Source organism: Medicago sativa, chromosome 4 (genome assembly GCF_051527215.1).
Source record: "Medicago sativa cultivar Bolivia chromosome 4, Bolivia_mono, whole genome shotgun sequence".
NCBI classification, from domain to species: Eukaryota; Viridiplantae; Streptophyta; class Magnoliopsida; order Fabales; family Fabaceae; genus Medicago; species Medicago sativa.
Window position 1 is genome coordinate 18485010 of NC_140752.1, and position 14953 is coordinate 18499962.

Sequence of the window (14953 nt, forward strand, 5' to 3'; positions counted from 1 at the left end):
ATCATGCATCTTCAATTCCACATTGTAGCTCCTGAGATCTCTGGTGCCATTCTTCAGCGTGTTCCAACAAACATCCAAAATAAGCATTATTAGTTTAAAATGATCAAATAACACTAAAAATGAATTAAAACCATAAATTTCTAAATAATCACTGATTAGATGCTGTAGACCATGCATTCACTCAATTTCTCGTTCATTATGGGGAGTTAGTGCAATGTAATAACCTACAAATTTGCCGGTTATCACATGCTCAAGGGAGAAAAACAACAAGAAACAAAAAAAAAAAATATTAAACCAACAAATCTTTAGAGACGTTAAAAGCTTCAGTTGCAACCAATGCAAAGATTAATGTGTACTTCTTTTGAAATTCTACAAACTTTCAAACCTAGTTTGTTCCAAAGCAATAAATCATTATGTTGCTTGCTTCTCCAGTTCTGTACCTCATAACTCATTAGGGGAAGGGGGTGAGAGTAGAGGATTTTTATAGAGAATAATAAAGGAATGCTTATGATTATTATATTTTTAATCATGAGAGTATTATAACATAAATTTGATTTCGAGAATTTGTTCAAACTCTTCAAAATCCTCCTCCAACACAATTTCTCCCAAAGCCCTCAACACCAAAATCCTTCATTATTTCCACTTAAACCTTCCTTTCTTTCAAAGCCCCCCAAGCCCCTACTCGAAGGGGTTTTGAATTTAAATGTGAAATAACGACATGATATATGATCATATAATACTTCAATCAAATTTAATTGATTTTAAAAAACATTTATAGTATGTGTAACTTAAACAAGGAAAGTAAACCATCCCTTCTTTCCCTCGTAAACTCCAAATCCATACATACCCTTAATTGAATTAGATTCTACCACCACAGTTCGGAAATAATATAACAAGACTAATTTTAAAATTATGGTCAACAATATCAATGGCATCCATATTCACAACCTATGAAGCACTGACACCAGACACGAGATCGACATTAACACGTTGACATTGATGTTAGACATTGACATATGTAAGACACCAGACACACATTCAATCAAAGGTGTCAGTGCTCCAGAGTTAACAACATTGACAATTACAACAAGCCTAACAAACAAACCAACCTACATAATATCAACATATCTTTGAGTTTGGTACAACTTGGAAACACTATCCAAGTGATCATAGTTGAGGTTTTCTAAGTCACCAAGGTGACCATCAACATCTTCATCCATATCCGACGCATCGACATCATTATCCGCCGAAGATAAAACAAACCACACTACTCATCAATTTAATCACACACACTAAAATATAAAATGAATGAAAATATTAAAGAAAAGTATATTGACAGGAACTTCAGCCTCGTTGTCAGAGAGTTCATCGAGGTCAGCAAGAGTAGCCTGAAATTATAAATGAACGAAAATTGAATGGTTAAGAAAGTGGTGACAAGAAGATGTTGATATGGAACATCAATGTCTTGGGGAGAAAGAGAGGAAAAGTACCATACATGTTTAGGAAGACATAGTGTGTTGCGGATTCGATGAAAAACTCACACCAATAACAACTTGATGTGTGGAGCAAGGGATAATTAAGCAACCAAAATCAAAGTGTATGGAACAATTAACACAAGCCAAAAGTAGAAAACAACGGCGAGAAAAAAAAGGAAGAGAGAACACAAATAATTTGTTGACCCAGTTCGGTCCAAATTGACCTAGTCTGGGGGAGAGAGCAGCCATCCGTTCCACTATATGATGAGTAACGTTACAAAAGAGATTTCAATGGGTTACAAGAATAAGTCTCCCGCCTAATTCTACCCAAATCCCAGCCTCTTCCCGTAACCAAGAGACTCAATCCTAATAGTGTTTCCCAAGGTGAATCAACCTTCAAACCCTAGTTTTGTTGCCAAGAGACAAACTCTATACAAACCCTAGTTTTGTTGTTGCCTTTCTAAACCCTTGTTTCAGCCCCTCTATCTCTCAAAATAGTCTGATACAAGGCCTATATTTATAGTAAAAGAAACTCCCATAAAATTGTAACAAATCTGGCCCAAAAAATACGTTTCTGAAAAATAACAGCACGTGAAATCGGCCACCGATTTTCCAAATCGGCCACCGATTTTTCCCGAACAGAAAGCCTCCCAAAAGGCAGCCAAAATCGGCCACCGATTTTCCAAATCGGCCACCGATTTGTACTTTCAGCAAACATCAATTTTGGCCTCCAAACTCCAATTTTGAGTCACTTTCACAACAATCTCCACCTTGACTCCAAATTAGTGATGATGCCCATTTAACATCAACACCTTGCTGCACTTTCTCTTGCTTCCCACTACACCAAGTAGCTCCACAAGTTTACACCTTAATCTCTTCAATCATCGGAATGCCTTCCGCCCCTTTGAAGATCCTTGTGTCCAAACTACTCAAGGAATTTTAGGTAGTTCCACAAGTACACACCTTAACCTCTTCAGCCATCGGAATGTCTTCCGCCTTCTCGAAGATCCTTGTATCCAAACTACACTAGGAATTTCAGGTAGTTCTACAAGACTACACCATACCTCTTCAATACGAGACATCTCCCGCTTCCTTGAAGATCTACTTGTTCCCAATCACCCTTGGCTTTTAGAGTAATCCACAAGTATACACCTCAACCCTTTCAGCCCTTGGAATGTCTTCCGTCTTCTCGAAAGGTCCTTGCAGTCCAACTACACTAGGAGTTTTAGGTAGTTCCACAAGCATTCACCATACCTCTTCAATACGAGACATCTCCCGCTTCCTTGAAGATCACCTTGCATCCAATCACCCTTGGACTTTTAGGGTAATTCCACAAGTCCTGCTATACATTCTTCAACCTCCGGAATGCCTTCCGTCTTCATGAAGAAATCCCTTGCTCACCACTAGAGCATAGCACCCAAGGTCCTCCATAGTCGTACCACTCCCGGTGTGTTCAACTCCACCTAAAGCTGAGCTTCCAACCTCTCAACTAGCAAATGAGTACATCCCACTATGTCTTCCTTGAACCTCCACCTCAACCGGTAGATCATGAGTATTCTTACCACCGCCTCTCCAGGCTGATGTTGAGTGTTTAACGTCTCTCCAGACGACCACCGCTCCACTAGGCATCAATCCCAAGGTGACCAACATCACCTTCATCCTCCAAAGAACACCACACCATCAGAGCACGCGCATCCTCAAGACGCACCTTAATGTTCTCAAAATCACCAATGATTTTGTTGAACTCCACAAGTAGCTCCATGACGGCCTTTAACTTTACCATCCTGAATAAGTAAAGTTGTTGCTTTAGGAATTGCCGACGAGTCAAAGACTTTGTCATATACAAATATTCGAACTTTGACCACATCGATGCCGCGGTTGTATCCTTTGTTGCTTCTCTCAAAACTTTATCTCCGAGGCACAAGACAATGGCACTCCTGGCCTTGTCCACCATCTCGGTCTTCTCCGCTCGTGACATGGTGATCGGTAACGAACCTTCACCCTTCAAAGTTTTCTCACACTTTTGTTGTATTAACACCGCTTCCATCTTTACCTTCCATAACCCAAAATCGTTATCGCCGGTAAACTTCTCAATATCCCACTTTGAACCCATGATACTTGATTATCCTTTGACCTTTGCCCCACGGTGGGCGCCAATTGTTGCGGATTCGATGAAAAACTCACACCAATAACAACTTGATGTGTGGAGCAAGGGATAATTAAGCAACCAAAATCAAAGTGTATGGAACAATTAACACAAGCCAAAAGTAGAAAACAACGGCGAGAAAAAAAAGGAAGAGAGAACACAAATAATTTGTTGACCCAGTTCGGTCCAAATTGACCTAGTCTGGGGGAGAGAGCAGCCCTCCGTTCCACTATATGATGAGTAACGTTACAAAAGAGATTTCAATGGGTTACAAGAATAAGTCTCCCACCTAATTCTACCCAAATCCCAGCCTCTTCCCGTAACCAAGAGACTCAATCCTAATAGTGTTTCCCAAGGTGAATCAACCTTCAAACCCTAGTTTTGTTGCCAAGAGACAAACTCTATACAAACCCTAGTTTTGTTGTTGCCTTTCTAAACCCTTGTTTCAGCCCCTCTATCTCTCAAAATAGTCTGATACAAGGCCTATATTTATAGTAAAAGAAACTCCCATAAAATTGTAACAAATCTGGCCCAAAAAATACGTTTCTGAAAAATAACAGCACGTGAAATCGGCCACCGATTTTCCAAATCGGCCACCGATTTTTCCCGAACAGAAAGCCTCCCAAAAGGCAGCCAAAATCGGCCACCGATTTTCCAAATCGGCCACCGATTTGTACTTTCAGCAAACATCAATTTTGGCCTCCAAACTCCAATTTTGAGTCACTTTCACAACAATCTCCACCTTGACTCCAAATTAGTGATGATGCCCATTTAACATCAACACCTTGCTGCTCTTTCTCTTGCTTCCCACTACACCAAGTAGCTCCACAAGTTTACACCTTAATCTCTTCAATCATCGGAATGCCTTCCGCCCCTTTGAAGATCCTTGTGTCCAAACTACTCAAGGAATTTTAGGTAGTTCCACAAGTACACACCTTAACCTCTTCAGCCATCGGAATGTCTTCCGCCTTCTCGAAGATCCTTGTATCCAAACTACACTAGGAATTTCAGGTAGTTCTACAAGACTACACCATACCTCTTCAATACGAGACATCTCCCGCTTCCTTGAAGATCTACTTGTTCCCAATCACCCTTGGCTTTTAGAGTAATCCACAAGTATACACCTCAACCCTTTCAGCCCTTAGAATGTCTTCCGTCTTCTCGAAAGGTCCTTGCAGTCCAACTACACTAGGAGTTTTAGGTAGTTCCACAAGCATTCACCATACCTCTTCAATACGAGACATCTCCCGCTTCCTTGAAGATCACCTTGCATCCAATCACCCTTGGACTTTTAGGGTAATTCCACAAGTCCTGCTATACATTCTTCAACCTCCGGAATGCCTTCCGTCTTCATGAAGAAATCCCTTGCTCACCACTAGAGCATAGCACCCAAGGTCCTCCATATTCGTACCACTCCCGGTGTGTTCAACTCCACCTAAAGCTGAGCTTCCAACCTCTCAACTAGCAAATGAGTACATCCCACTATGTCTTCCTTGAACCTCCACCTCAACCGGTAGATCATGAGTATTCTTACCACCGCCTCTCCAGGCTGATGTTGAGTGTTTAACGTCTCTCCAGACGACCACCGCTCCACTAGGCATCAATCCCAAGGTGACCAACATCACCTTCATCCTCCAAAGAACACCACACCATCAGAGCACGCGCATCCTCAAGACGCACCTTAATGTTCTCAAAATCACCAATGATTTTGTTGAACTCCACAAGTAGCTCCATGACGGCCTTTAACTTTACCATCCTGAATAAGTAAAGTTGTTGCTTTAGGAATTGCCGACGAGTCAAAGACTTTGTCATATACAAATATTCGAACTTTGACCACATCGATGCCGCGGTTGTATCCTTTGTTGCTTCTCTCAAAACTTTATCTCCGAGGCACAAGACAATGGCACTCCTGGCCTTGTCCACCATCTCGGTCTTCTCCGCTCGTGACATGGTGATCGGTAACGAACCTTCACCCTTCAAAGCTTTCTCACACTTTTGTTGTATTAACACCGCTTCCATCTTTACCTTCCATAACCCAAAATCGTTATCGCCGGTAAACTTCTCAATATCCCACTTTGAACCCATGATACTTGATTATCCTTTGACCTTTGCCCCACGGTGGGCGCCAATTGTTGCGGATTCGATGAAAAACTCACACCAATAACAACTTGATGTGTGGAGCAAGGGATAATTAAGCAACCAAAATCAAAGTGTATGGAACAATTAACACAAGCCAAAAGTAGAAAACAACGGCGAGAAAAAAAAGGAAGAGAGAACACAAATAATTTGTTGACCCAGTTCGGTCCAAATTGACCTAGTCTGGGGGAGAGAGCAGCCCTCCGTTCCACTATATGATGAGTAACGTTACAAAAGAGATTTCAATGGGTTACAAGAATAAGTCTCCCGCCTAATTCTACCCAAATCCCAGCCTCTTCCCGTAACCAAGAGACTCAATCCTAATAGTGTTTCCCAAGGTGAATCAACCTTCAAACCCTAGTTTTGTTGCCAAGAGACAAACTCTATACAAACCCTAGTTTTGTTGTTGCCTTTCTAAACCCTTGTTTCAGCCCCTCTATCTCTCAAAATAGTCTGATACAAGGCCTATATTTATAGTAAAAGAAACTCCCATAAAATTGTAACAAATCTGGCCCAAAAAATACGTTTCTGAAAAATAACAGCACGTGAAATCGGCCACCGATTTTCCAAATCGGCCACCGATTTTTCCCGAACAGAAAGCCTCCCAAAAGGCAGCCAAAATCGGCCACCGATTTTCCAAATCGGCCACCGATTTGTACTTTCAGCAAACATCAATTTTGGCCTCCAAACTCCAATTTTGAGTCACTTTCACAACATAGTGGTTGATGAAGCTATAAGTGGAAGGAAGACAGAGTCACCAAAATCTAGATTGATGAAGGAGGAAGCGAAGAAGGTGAAGGTCACTGAGAGAGAAGAAGAGTGTAAATATGTTTTGTTTGTGAGATTTTGTTTATAATTAAGGGTATTGTGTGCATAGTTTTAAAACTCAGCTCGGTCATCGACTCGGCAAAGGTATTGGATCACTGGTTTAATGGTCGAACCACTGAATCATTGGTTGAACCACATGACTGAACCAGATTAAACCGAATAACTCGATTAGACGACTCGGCTTAAGATTAAATTTTAATAGATATTTAACCAGATTAAATCAGATTGAACCGATGACTCAGCCACTCAATATTTAATAATGATGTGCTATTTTTGAAAAGAAAAAAAAACGGTGTGATCTTTTCTTTGGACAAATGAAGATATATATTACTTACATATATATTATAATGTACTTGTTGACATAAAGAAGTGGTTGGTGTGGTTGTTATGTTTCCATTTTCCATTGTTTCACTTTGATGAGCATGGTTCGATTCCTCTATCCGGAATCGGCTGAGCCATCAGTTTGCACCAGTTTAATTACATGGTCGATCTGATATCTATATCGAACCGACATATCCATCGGTTCCCCGTCAGACGGGTTCGATCGGCCGGTCCGAGCCAGTTTTTAAAACTATGATTTTGTGTTTCAATTTTGGGCAAAAATATTTGTCGATCTGATATCTATATCGAACCGACATACCCATCGGTTCCCCGTCAGACGGGTTCGATCGGCCGGTCCGAGCCAGTTTTTAAAACTATGATTTTGTGTTTCGTTTAATTACATGGTCGATTTGATATCTATATCGAACCGACATATCCATCGGTTCCCCGTCAGACGGGTTCGATCGGCCGGTCCGAGCCAGTTTTTAAAACTATGATTTTGTGTTTCAATTTTGGGCAAAAATATTTGTCGATCTGATATCTATATTGAACCGACATACCCATCGGTTCCCCGTCAGACGGGTTCGATCGGCCGGTCCGAGCCAGTTTTTAAAACTATGATTTTGTGTTTCAATTTTGGGCAAAAATATTTAAATCCGCACTGCTGACTGCAACGTTATCGGTCGTCAATGACATTTAACAACAGAGACTAAATGTGTTGACGGAAATTTTTTTAAGGATAAAAAAATTGCAAAATATTATGGAGGGACAAAAATCAAAATTCATGAATTTTATGGATACCAATTACTTATTAAACCCCTACAAATATATATCAACAACAACAACGACGACGACGACGATAAATATGGTGGTGGAAGGTGGTGGGCAACGTCGTACCGTTAGTGTTGACCACATCGAAGCTCCGGTAGTCAACATTAGTAAAATGTGGAGTTCCGATCATTTTTCCAACAATGGAAAACAGAGCATCGAGAAAGGCGACATACGACGGTGGGCACGTGATGCATCGGTGGCCTTGGTGGATGTCTTTCGATTTTTGTTATTTTTTTTTTAATTTTTACTAAATTAATAATTATATTATTCTAGCAAAAAAATATTTTCTAAATTTTTTTTAAAAGAAATTATTTTTTCCCAAAAATAGTTTCTAAAAGAAAATATTTTTTCCCAAAAATAATTGTTTTCTAAAAAAAAAGTTTTTAATTTTTTCCAACTAAAATTACTTATTTTCTAAAATATATTTTTTACTATATGTTGAAAATTTGAATAGGGTCAAGGGTTGACCCTCAATAAAGCCTATCATCAATAAAACAATAAAAATGATGCTGAGCCTAATACACATTCACTTAAAAGAGGGATCTAAGAAATATTATGATTTATTGAGGCATAATAATGGGTGTCTTTTAATTTGAGTTTTTTTTTTTTTTACGGTTTTTCATGTAGGTCTCATACATTAAAAATAAATCTCGCATGCACTTCACTTGATCAGATAAAATATTAGGGAGAGCGTTAAAAGAGTGTTTCTAATATCATTCGTAAAAGAAGGTTAAAACTTAAAAGTTGACGTATTTTATTCAAATTTTGAACCATGAGTAAACATTTTTTTACAAATATAAACGATATTTATTCATTTAAATCGATAAAGTATATCGTTACCATACAAATTCAAAATCATTAAAAACGATGATGAATCTACAAACAAACTCGTGCATTAAACCGAAATAGCCATATTGGGTAAACTTTTGACGATAAAAAACTTTTGTCTTACAAATTGAACTAGAGCAAATAAATATTTGGACCATATAAATGAATTTGTTGACCAAACTCTTTGTTTGATTAAGATTTAAGAGAAGGAGTAGATATTTCTAGAAGTTGAGAGTATGGTATGTTATTATTGTTGGTGACAAATCATTTCCAACCTTCACCAACCCATTACCTATACCAACCACAATTCTTTGCTATTCATTCATTTTCACCAACCACCCACCTCTTTATTTCAAATACTCTCAATTTTTGTGAGTACTGATCAATCAACAATGGGTGACGAGCGTAAGGTGTTCACTTTGGCTGATGTCTCTAAGCATAACAGTGCCAAAGACTGCTGGCTTGTTATTCATAACAAGGTAATGCTCTGTTTTTTTGTTCTTTCTTTTTTGTTTGTAATTTGTTTGGTTCTTGTTTGAAATTCTAGTGTTTGGTTTATTTGTTTGTTTGTGTTAAAATGGAATTCACAAGTGATATGGTTGAGAATTGAGATTCACATTGTTTTGATGTTTTTTCTGTTTTATTATGTTTTGTTGTGACAACCTTAGTTGCAGGATTGGATTGGATTGGATTAGTTAGATTTAAATCTATGTAAGAATTGGATTTGTTTTGATTGAAAAATGTTACATTTTGTATAAAGGGATTTTTTTTTAAGAAAAATTGCTGAAAATTTGATCGTGTTTTTTTTACTGGTATGCGGCACAAAGACCGACTAATCTGAGGGACCAATCCAACAGTCCACTTGCATTTAGATTGTGTTTTTATTCTGGTTTTTTTGATACTATGTGTGTTATTTTGTCAAATAGCTTAGCGGAATTTGAACAAATTGAAATTGTTTGGCGATACACTATTTAGCACAAAGCGTTGTTAAATAGCGCGACTATTGTGGTACTATATTTACCTTGATAGCGTAGCGGAATTTTAACAAAATGGTATTTTTTTGCGATCTGTGATTGGCAATGTTGTTTTGAACCATACTGATTTGCTTTTAAAACATTGAATCACTGATTTTGTTTTTTATGTTTTCTTGTTTATTTTCCAAAGTACTGTTTTTGAGTTGTTGAGCTCAAATTGTAGCCATATGCGAATTTCCATTTGTTTTCTCTGATTTTGTTTTTTATGTTGAGACGTGTTAAGTTTCATATTCTGGAATGAAGATCATGATTCCAATACGGAAAAGTACGTTTTGAGAGATTGAAGGCTTAATCTAATATGCCTACTATGTTGAATTGTATTCATCATTGTCTTGAAAGCTTAAGTTGGTAAACAGGGAGAGAAAAGTAGATGTTGAAAACTAGGACAAATATTAAACATTTAGTGCATACTTTTCTTTCATGTCTTACTTGTTATTTACGAAGCACAGACAAATACATGGACACCGAACACGACACTGACACATAAACACCAGTAATAATTTGAGAAAATGAAGCTCATTGAATGTAACCACATGTGTTAGTGTCAGACATGGGACATGCCTTTAATCTAAAGTGTTGGTGTTATACAGAAACAAAAAATATCTTCACATATTTCCAATATTTTGTTTTTTGTAATTGACTTCGTTCAAGTTGCATATGGTGTTGTTATATTGGAAGCAAGACTTTGGAATGACTTAGATTTCCTCTGCCTTGACTTGGTCTTTCTGCATTTTTTCTTAATCCTTATTTTTCTTTCTTAACTGGAATACAATCAAAAGATGTAGGAATGGTTGGGAATCATACCTCAATCTCATAGAACAATCATATATTGTGAGTTTATGCTAAGGAGTAATGAGTCATGTGCATTTGAGGTTTAAGAAATATATACAATCAAAAGATTTGAGCATTTGCGATAACTTATTGAATTAGGGCCTGTTTGGATTGACTTATTTGAGTTTATCTATGGGCATAAACATTTACGAGACTGTTTAGGAGAGCTTATGAAAACAGCTTATGACATTGTTATAAGTTGCTTTCAACATATTTTTGTAAGATCTCAGAATAGCTTATGGAAACAACTTATTAGCTTATATGAAAACAATTTAACTTTATTTAACTTTTTATTAGAAATAGTTTATACAAGTTTTTTATACGATAAGTACTTAAATAAGCTGTTCATCCGAACAGGGCTTTAGTAGAAGAAATTCAAACTTCAATGTTTTCACTGCACTGCGAAGTTTCTTTTTATCTTTTAGGGTGATTTGAAATTATCCTGTGTTGGTGCCTTCTGTCCCTTTACCTTACCATGTCTATTTTGGAACAGGTTTATGATGTGACAAAGTTCTTGGAGGACCACCCTGGTGGAGATGAAGTTCTAATTTCTTCCACAGGTATCCTACATTTTCTCTGAAAAAGATCTTAATTATTTAATTCAAACCTCATGATCTCAGAAGTGAGATGTTAATGTAAATGCCTTTTGATAAACGTAACAACACATGTTTGCAGGGAAAGACGCATCAACTGATTTTGATGATATCGGTCACAGCACAAGTGCTTATACAATGATGGAAGAGTTTTATGTTGGAGACATTGATTCATCAACCATCCCTTCAAAGGTTGATTACACTCCACCGAAACAACCTCACTATAATCAGGACAAGACATCAGAGTTCGTCATCAAGATCCTCCAATTTCTAGTTCCCTTGTTTATCTTGGGTGTGGCAGTTGGTATTCGTTTCTACACCAAATCAACACAATGATTTAAACAGCAAGAAACGTTAAATATTAGCCGCATTTGCAATAATATGTTATTGTTGAATGTTGAAAGACAGGCATGTTTTGTTTTCAAGTGTTCAAACTAATGAGGTTTGCTAGGATATGCAATGTGATGTTGGGCTTGTTTGCCTTTTCCTTGTAATTTTCTGTTAAATCTCATATTGTCTTTCTGTCATTCTTTTGCTACAGGAACCGGAACAGTTTTATGGAGTTTTAACAGTATAAAATTTTGGTTCATTCTCATATTTTGTTTTATTTTCCAATTTTGATATATCAATTATGGTGTGATGCTGCAAATGATCGGTTTATGGGAACCATAGTTGAGATACCATAGTTTATGCTTAAGATTTTTTTTTCAAAATATATTCCCTCAAAAAAAAAAAGTCTTTCAAAATATATGATAATTTTCTAACATTGACCATTCACAGAAATTCTCTCAAAGCCTAGGATAACTTTGAAACATTTGATCCATAATTTGAATTATTTGATTAACATCAACATTAATACCTTGTTGGTCCATTGTTGATCCTTCTCCATCTACTATCGACTCATTAAAAAAGACTATCAATTGCATCTTGCATACGTTGCAATCTAATAAAATTATTAAAAAAGACTATCAATTGCATCTTGCATACGTTGCAATCTAATAAAATTATGTATAGTGCAACAAGCTATTATTGGAATTAGTCTTTGCCTTTTAATAGGATAACTTGGCATCATCTTTAAAATTGTAGACCTCTCGATGAAAACAGGAAATGGTCAAAGTAAACAACCCCAGAGATCTGGTTTCTGGTTTAGGGTTTCCGTTTCGATCGACCCCTATTTCAACACTATCTCTCTCTATAACCGTTTTTTGAACCATCGATTTTGTGATCTTCCATGGCGGTGATCCAAGAGTTATCGGAGCTCGCTGATTCCATACGTCACAATGAAGACGGAAGACCTTCCACTCTTCTCAACGTCATCCCTCTCGGCAATGCCGTAAGCCTCCACAATCGATTTTGTTCAATTTTGCGGTTTTGATTTGAATTTTGATTTTGATTTTAATTTTAATTTGGATTTCGTAGGGTTCTGGTAAATCAGCGGTGTTGAACAGTTTAATTTGACATATAGTTTTGGTAAGTCAGGTTTTGAATTTCTATATATGATGGTTGAATCTCAAATTTCAAAAGATGAAGTGAAATTGAATCTCAAATTTCAAAAGATGAAGTGAAAGCGACAGTGAAATTTTGTTTGATTTCTTCAGCCTACCGGTGAAAATGTAGTTACGATCCAATCGTGATTCATCTGCAACGAGATACATCGTTGAGTAGCAAATCGATTATATTGCAGATTGATGATAAATCTCAGCAAGTTTCAGCAAGTTAGTTAATCTGATCTGTGCATTTTCGCGTTATGGATTCGGTTTATAGTGAATGTATTTATGTGATTTGTTTTGTTTTGTTTTGTTTTGTTTTGTACAGGTGATTTAAGACATGCGTTGCAGGATAGGTTGTGTAAGGCTTCCTCAGCCAAGCCTCGAGATCAGATAAAATTGAAGCTACGAACAAGTACAGGTCTGTATTTGAATGAGTGATAATTGATCTCTGAAGCACCAACATCTATGATTGAAGGCGTGTCTTACACGGCACTTGCACCTACACATGTGATTGCATTCAATTTTGTCGTTTTTCTCTAATTACTACAGGTGTCAGTGACATGTCTGATGTCATTGCTTCATGGTAATTGATTTCATTACCTTAATTTTTCTGCTAACATTATTTTTTACATCTTGTCCTCCCAGCACCATGTTGGTTGATTTACCTGGGTTGGATAAGCACATCATGGACAAATCAACAGTAAGTGTTGTTCTTCATTTACTTGTCCTATAGTTTATTCCCAATTTTTTTGATGTTATCATCATTGAATGGTTTTGGAGTTCTGGTAATATTTCCTTTTGCCTTTGTATAGGTTAGTGAATACGCGGAGCATAATGATGCCATTTTGGTAGTTATTGTACCAGCAGCTCAAGCACTTGAAATCCTCTCGTGCCCTTCAATTGGCAAAGGAATATGACGAAGAAGGTAATTCACATCTTTTTTTGTTATCAATGCTTTTATGTATAACAAGCGAAACCCACTTGGGTTGGCCTGGTAGTATTGGCTTGGGATCTGCGAGTGTGTTCTTCCTCGAGGTCTCAGGTTCGATTCTCTCCCAATGTCCTGAGGATTTGCTCAGTTCTTCTCCCTTAGTTGTCATTGTGAATTAATTAACTAAAAAGGTATAAACAAATTTTGATAGGTACAAGAATTGTTGGTGTTATTAGTATAATTGATCAAGCTGCATCAGACCAAAAAGCAATAGCTGCAGTTGAAGCACTTCTACTGAATAAGGGTTCGACAAAAGCACAAGATATCCCGTGGGTTGCATTAATCGGTCAATCGGTTTCAACAGCTACACCACAGTCTGGATCTTCTGGTTCTGAAAATTCTTTAGAAACTGCATGGAGAGCAGAGAGTGAAAGCCTCAAGTCCATACTGACAGGAGCCCCTGCAAGTAAGCTTGGAAGGATCGCTTTGGTGGATGCTCTGGCACAGCAGATTCAAAATCGCATGAAGATGTGGGTGCCTAACCTATAAGTTTTTTTGGTGGTGTCTGGGGTTCGAACCCCGGACTTTGCATATATTATGAATTGTCCTTACCAACTGAGCTATAAGCTCACAGGGACGCCTAACCTATAAGTTAGAAATACTTATGATATCTTAAGGAGGTCGTAAAGTAAAATACTAGAATCAACTTATAATTATATAATAAGTTATTTTATAAGCTATTCCAAACACTTAGCAAGTGCTTATGTCTAAAATAAGTCTGGATAAGCTCTTCTTAAAACTCCATTGCCAAAAGGGAACTTAAGTGTCATGTATAATCTAACATAATAGTTTTGTCTAAAATAAGTCTAGATAAGCTCTTCCTAAAACTCCACGTGCATATGCAACATATACATTTTCATTCTTATTCAATTGTGTTGTAATGTTTTGGACTTCTAGCCTTTCGCAAAGAATCAAGATAATTGCTTTACTGGCTCCTGCATTGCTTCTCAAAACACCCCCGTCGGAAGGTAACTTCCGATCATTTCTCTGGAAAAAAACGCATATCGAAAGATACATTCCGATAGGTTGAATAATTCGAGAAACCTCTTCAGCAGTCATCAAGAATCAAGTTATTTGTGTTGGCGTGATGCCAAATAAGATGATTGGCATTCACTTTATTAGGGATTGTTATCATCAAGAATCAAACAAATTAACGGACACACGAACTTTTTCAAAATGGAGACTCACAAAAGGGTAACGTATCACTAACATAAAAGATTAAAATTGAAAACTTAAAGACTGATCCAATATAAACGTTAGTTATTTTTTTTTTTTTAAAGAAGGCAAAAGACATAATAGATTAAACCTTTCATTTGACGCACAAGGAGTGCCTGAAAGGGGAAAAAGAGTTTGCAAAACAAGTATAGCTAGATAGCTAGCCAAAATGGAGAAAAACCGAACATTTCAAAATGGACCACCACGCATGATAGTCGCAAAAGACATAATAAT

The 14953-nt window shown here is 37.3% G+C and overlaps 1 protein-coding gene and 1 long non-coding RNA gene across 2 annotated transcripts; both read left to right on the forward strand.

Annotated features, from left to right (window-relative positions):
* The first annotated feature begins 8949 nt into the window (after positions 1-8949).
* Positions 8950-11618, forward strand: LOC146926919 (cytochrome b5-like). The gene is made up of 3 exons (XM_085700361.1): positions 8950-9044; positions 10924-10990; positions 11106-11618. Exons 1-3 carry the CDS (start codon positions 8958-8960, stop codon positions 11357-11359), a joined length of 408 nt encoding a protein of 135 aa, XP_085556487.1. The 5' UTR covers positions 8950-8957; the 3' UTR covers positions 11360-11618.
* Positions 11619-12222: 604 nt separating this feature from the next.
* On the forward strand, positions 12223-14243 carry LOC146926920 (uncharacterized). Its single transcript, XR_015005551.1, has 7 exons — positions 12223-12356; positions 12443-12493; positions 12622-12728; positions 12839-12931; positions 13159-13213; positions 13326-13438; positions 13656-14243. It is a non-coding gene; the product is annotated as an uncharacterized LOC146926920 (long non-coding RNA).
* The last annotated feature ends 710 nt before the right edge of the window (positions 14244-14953 follow it).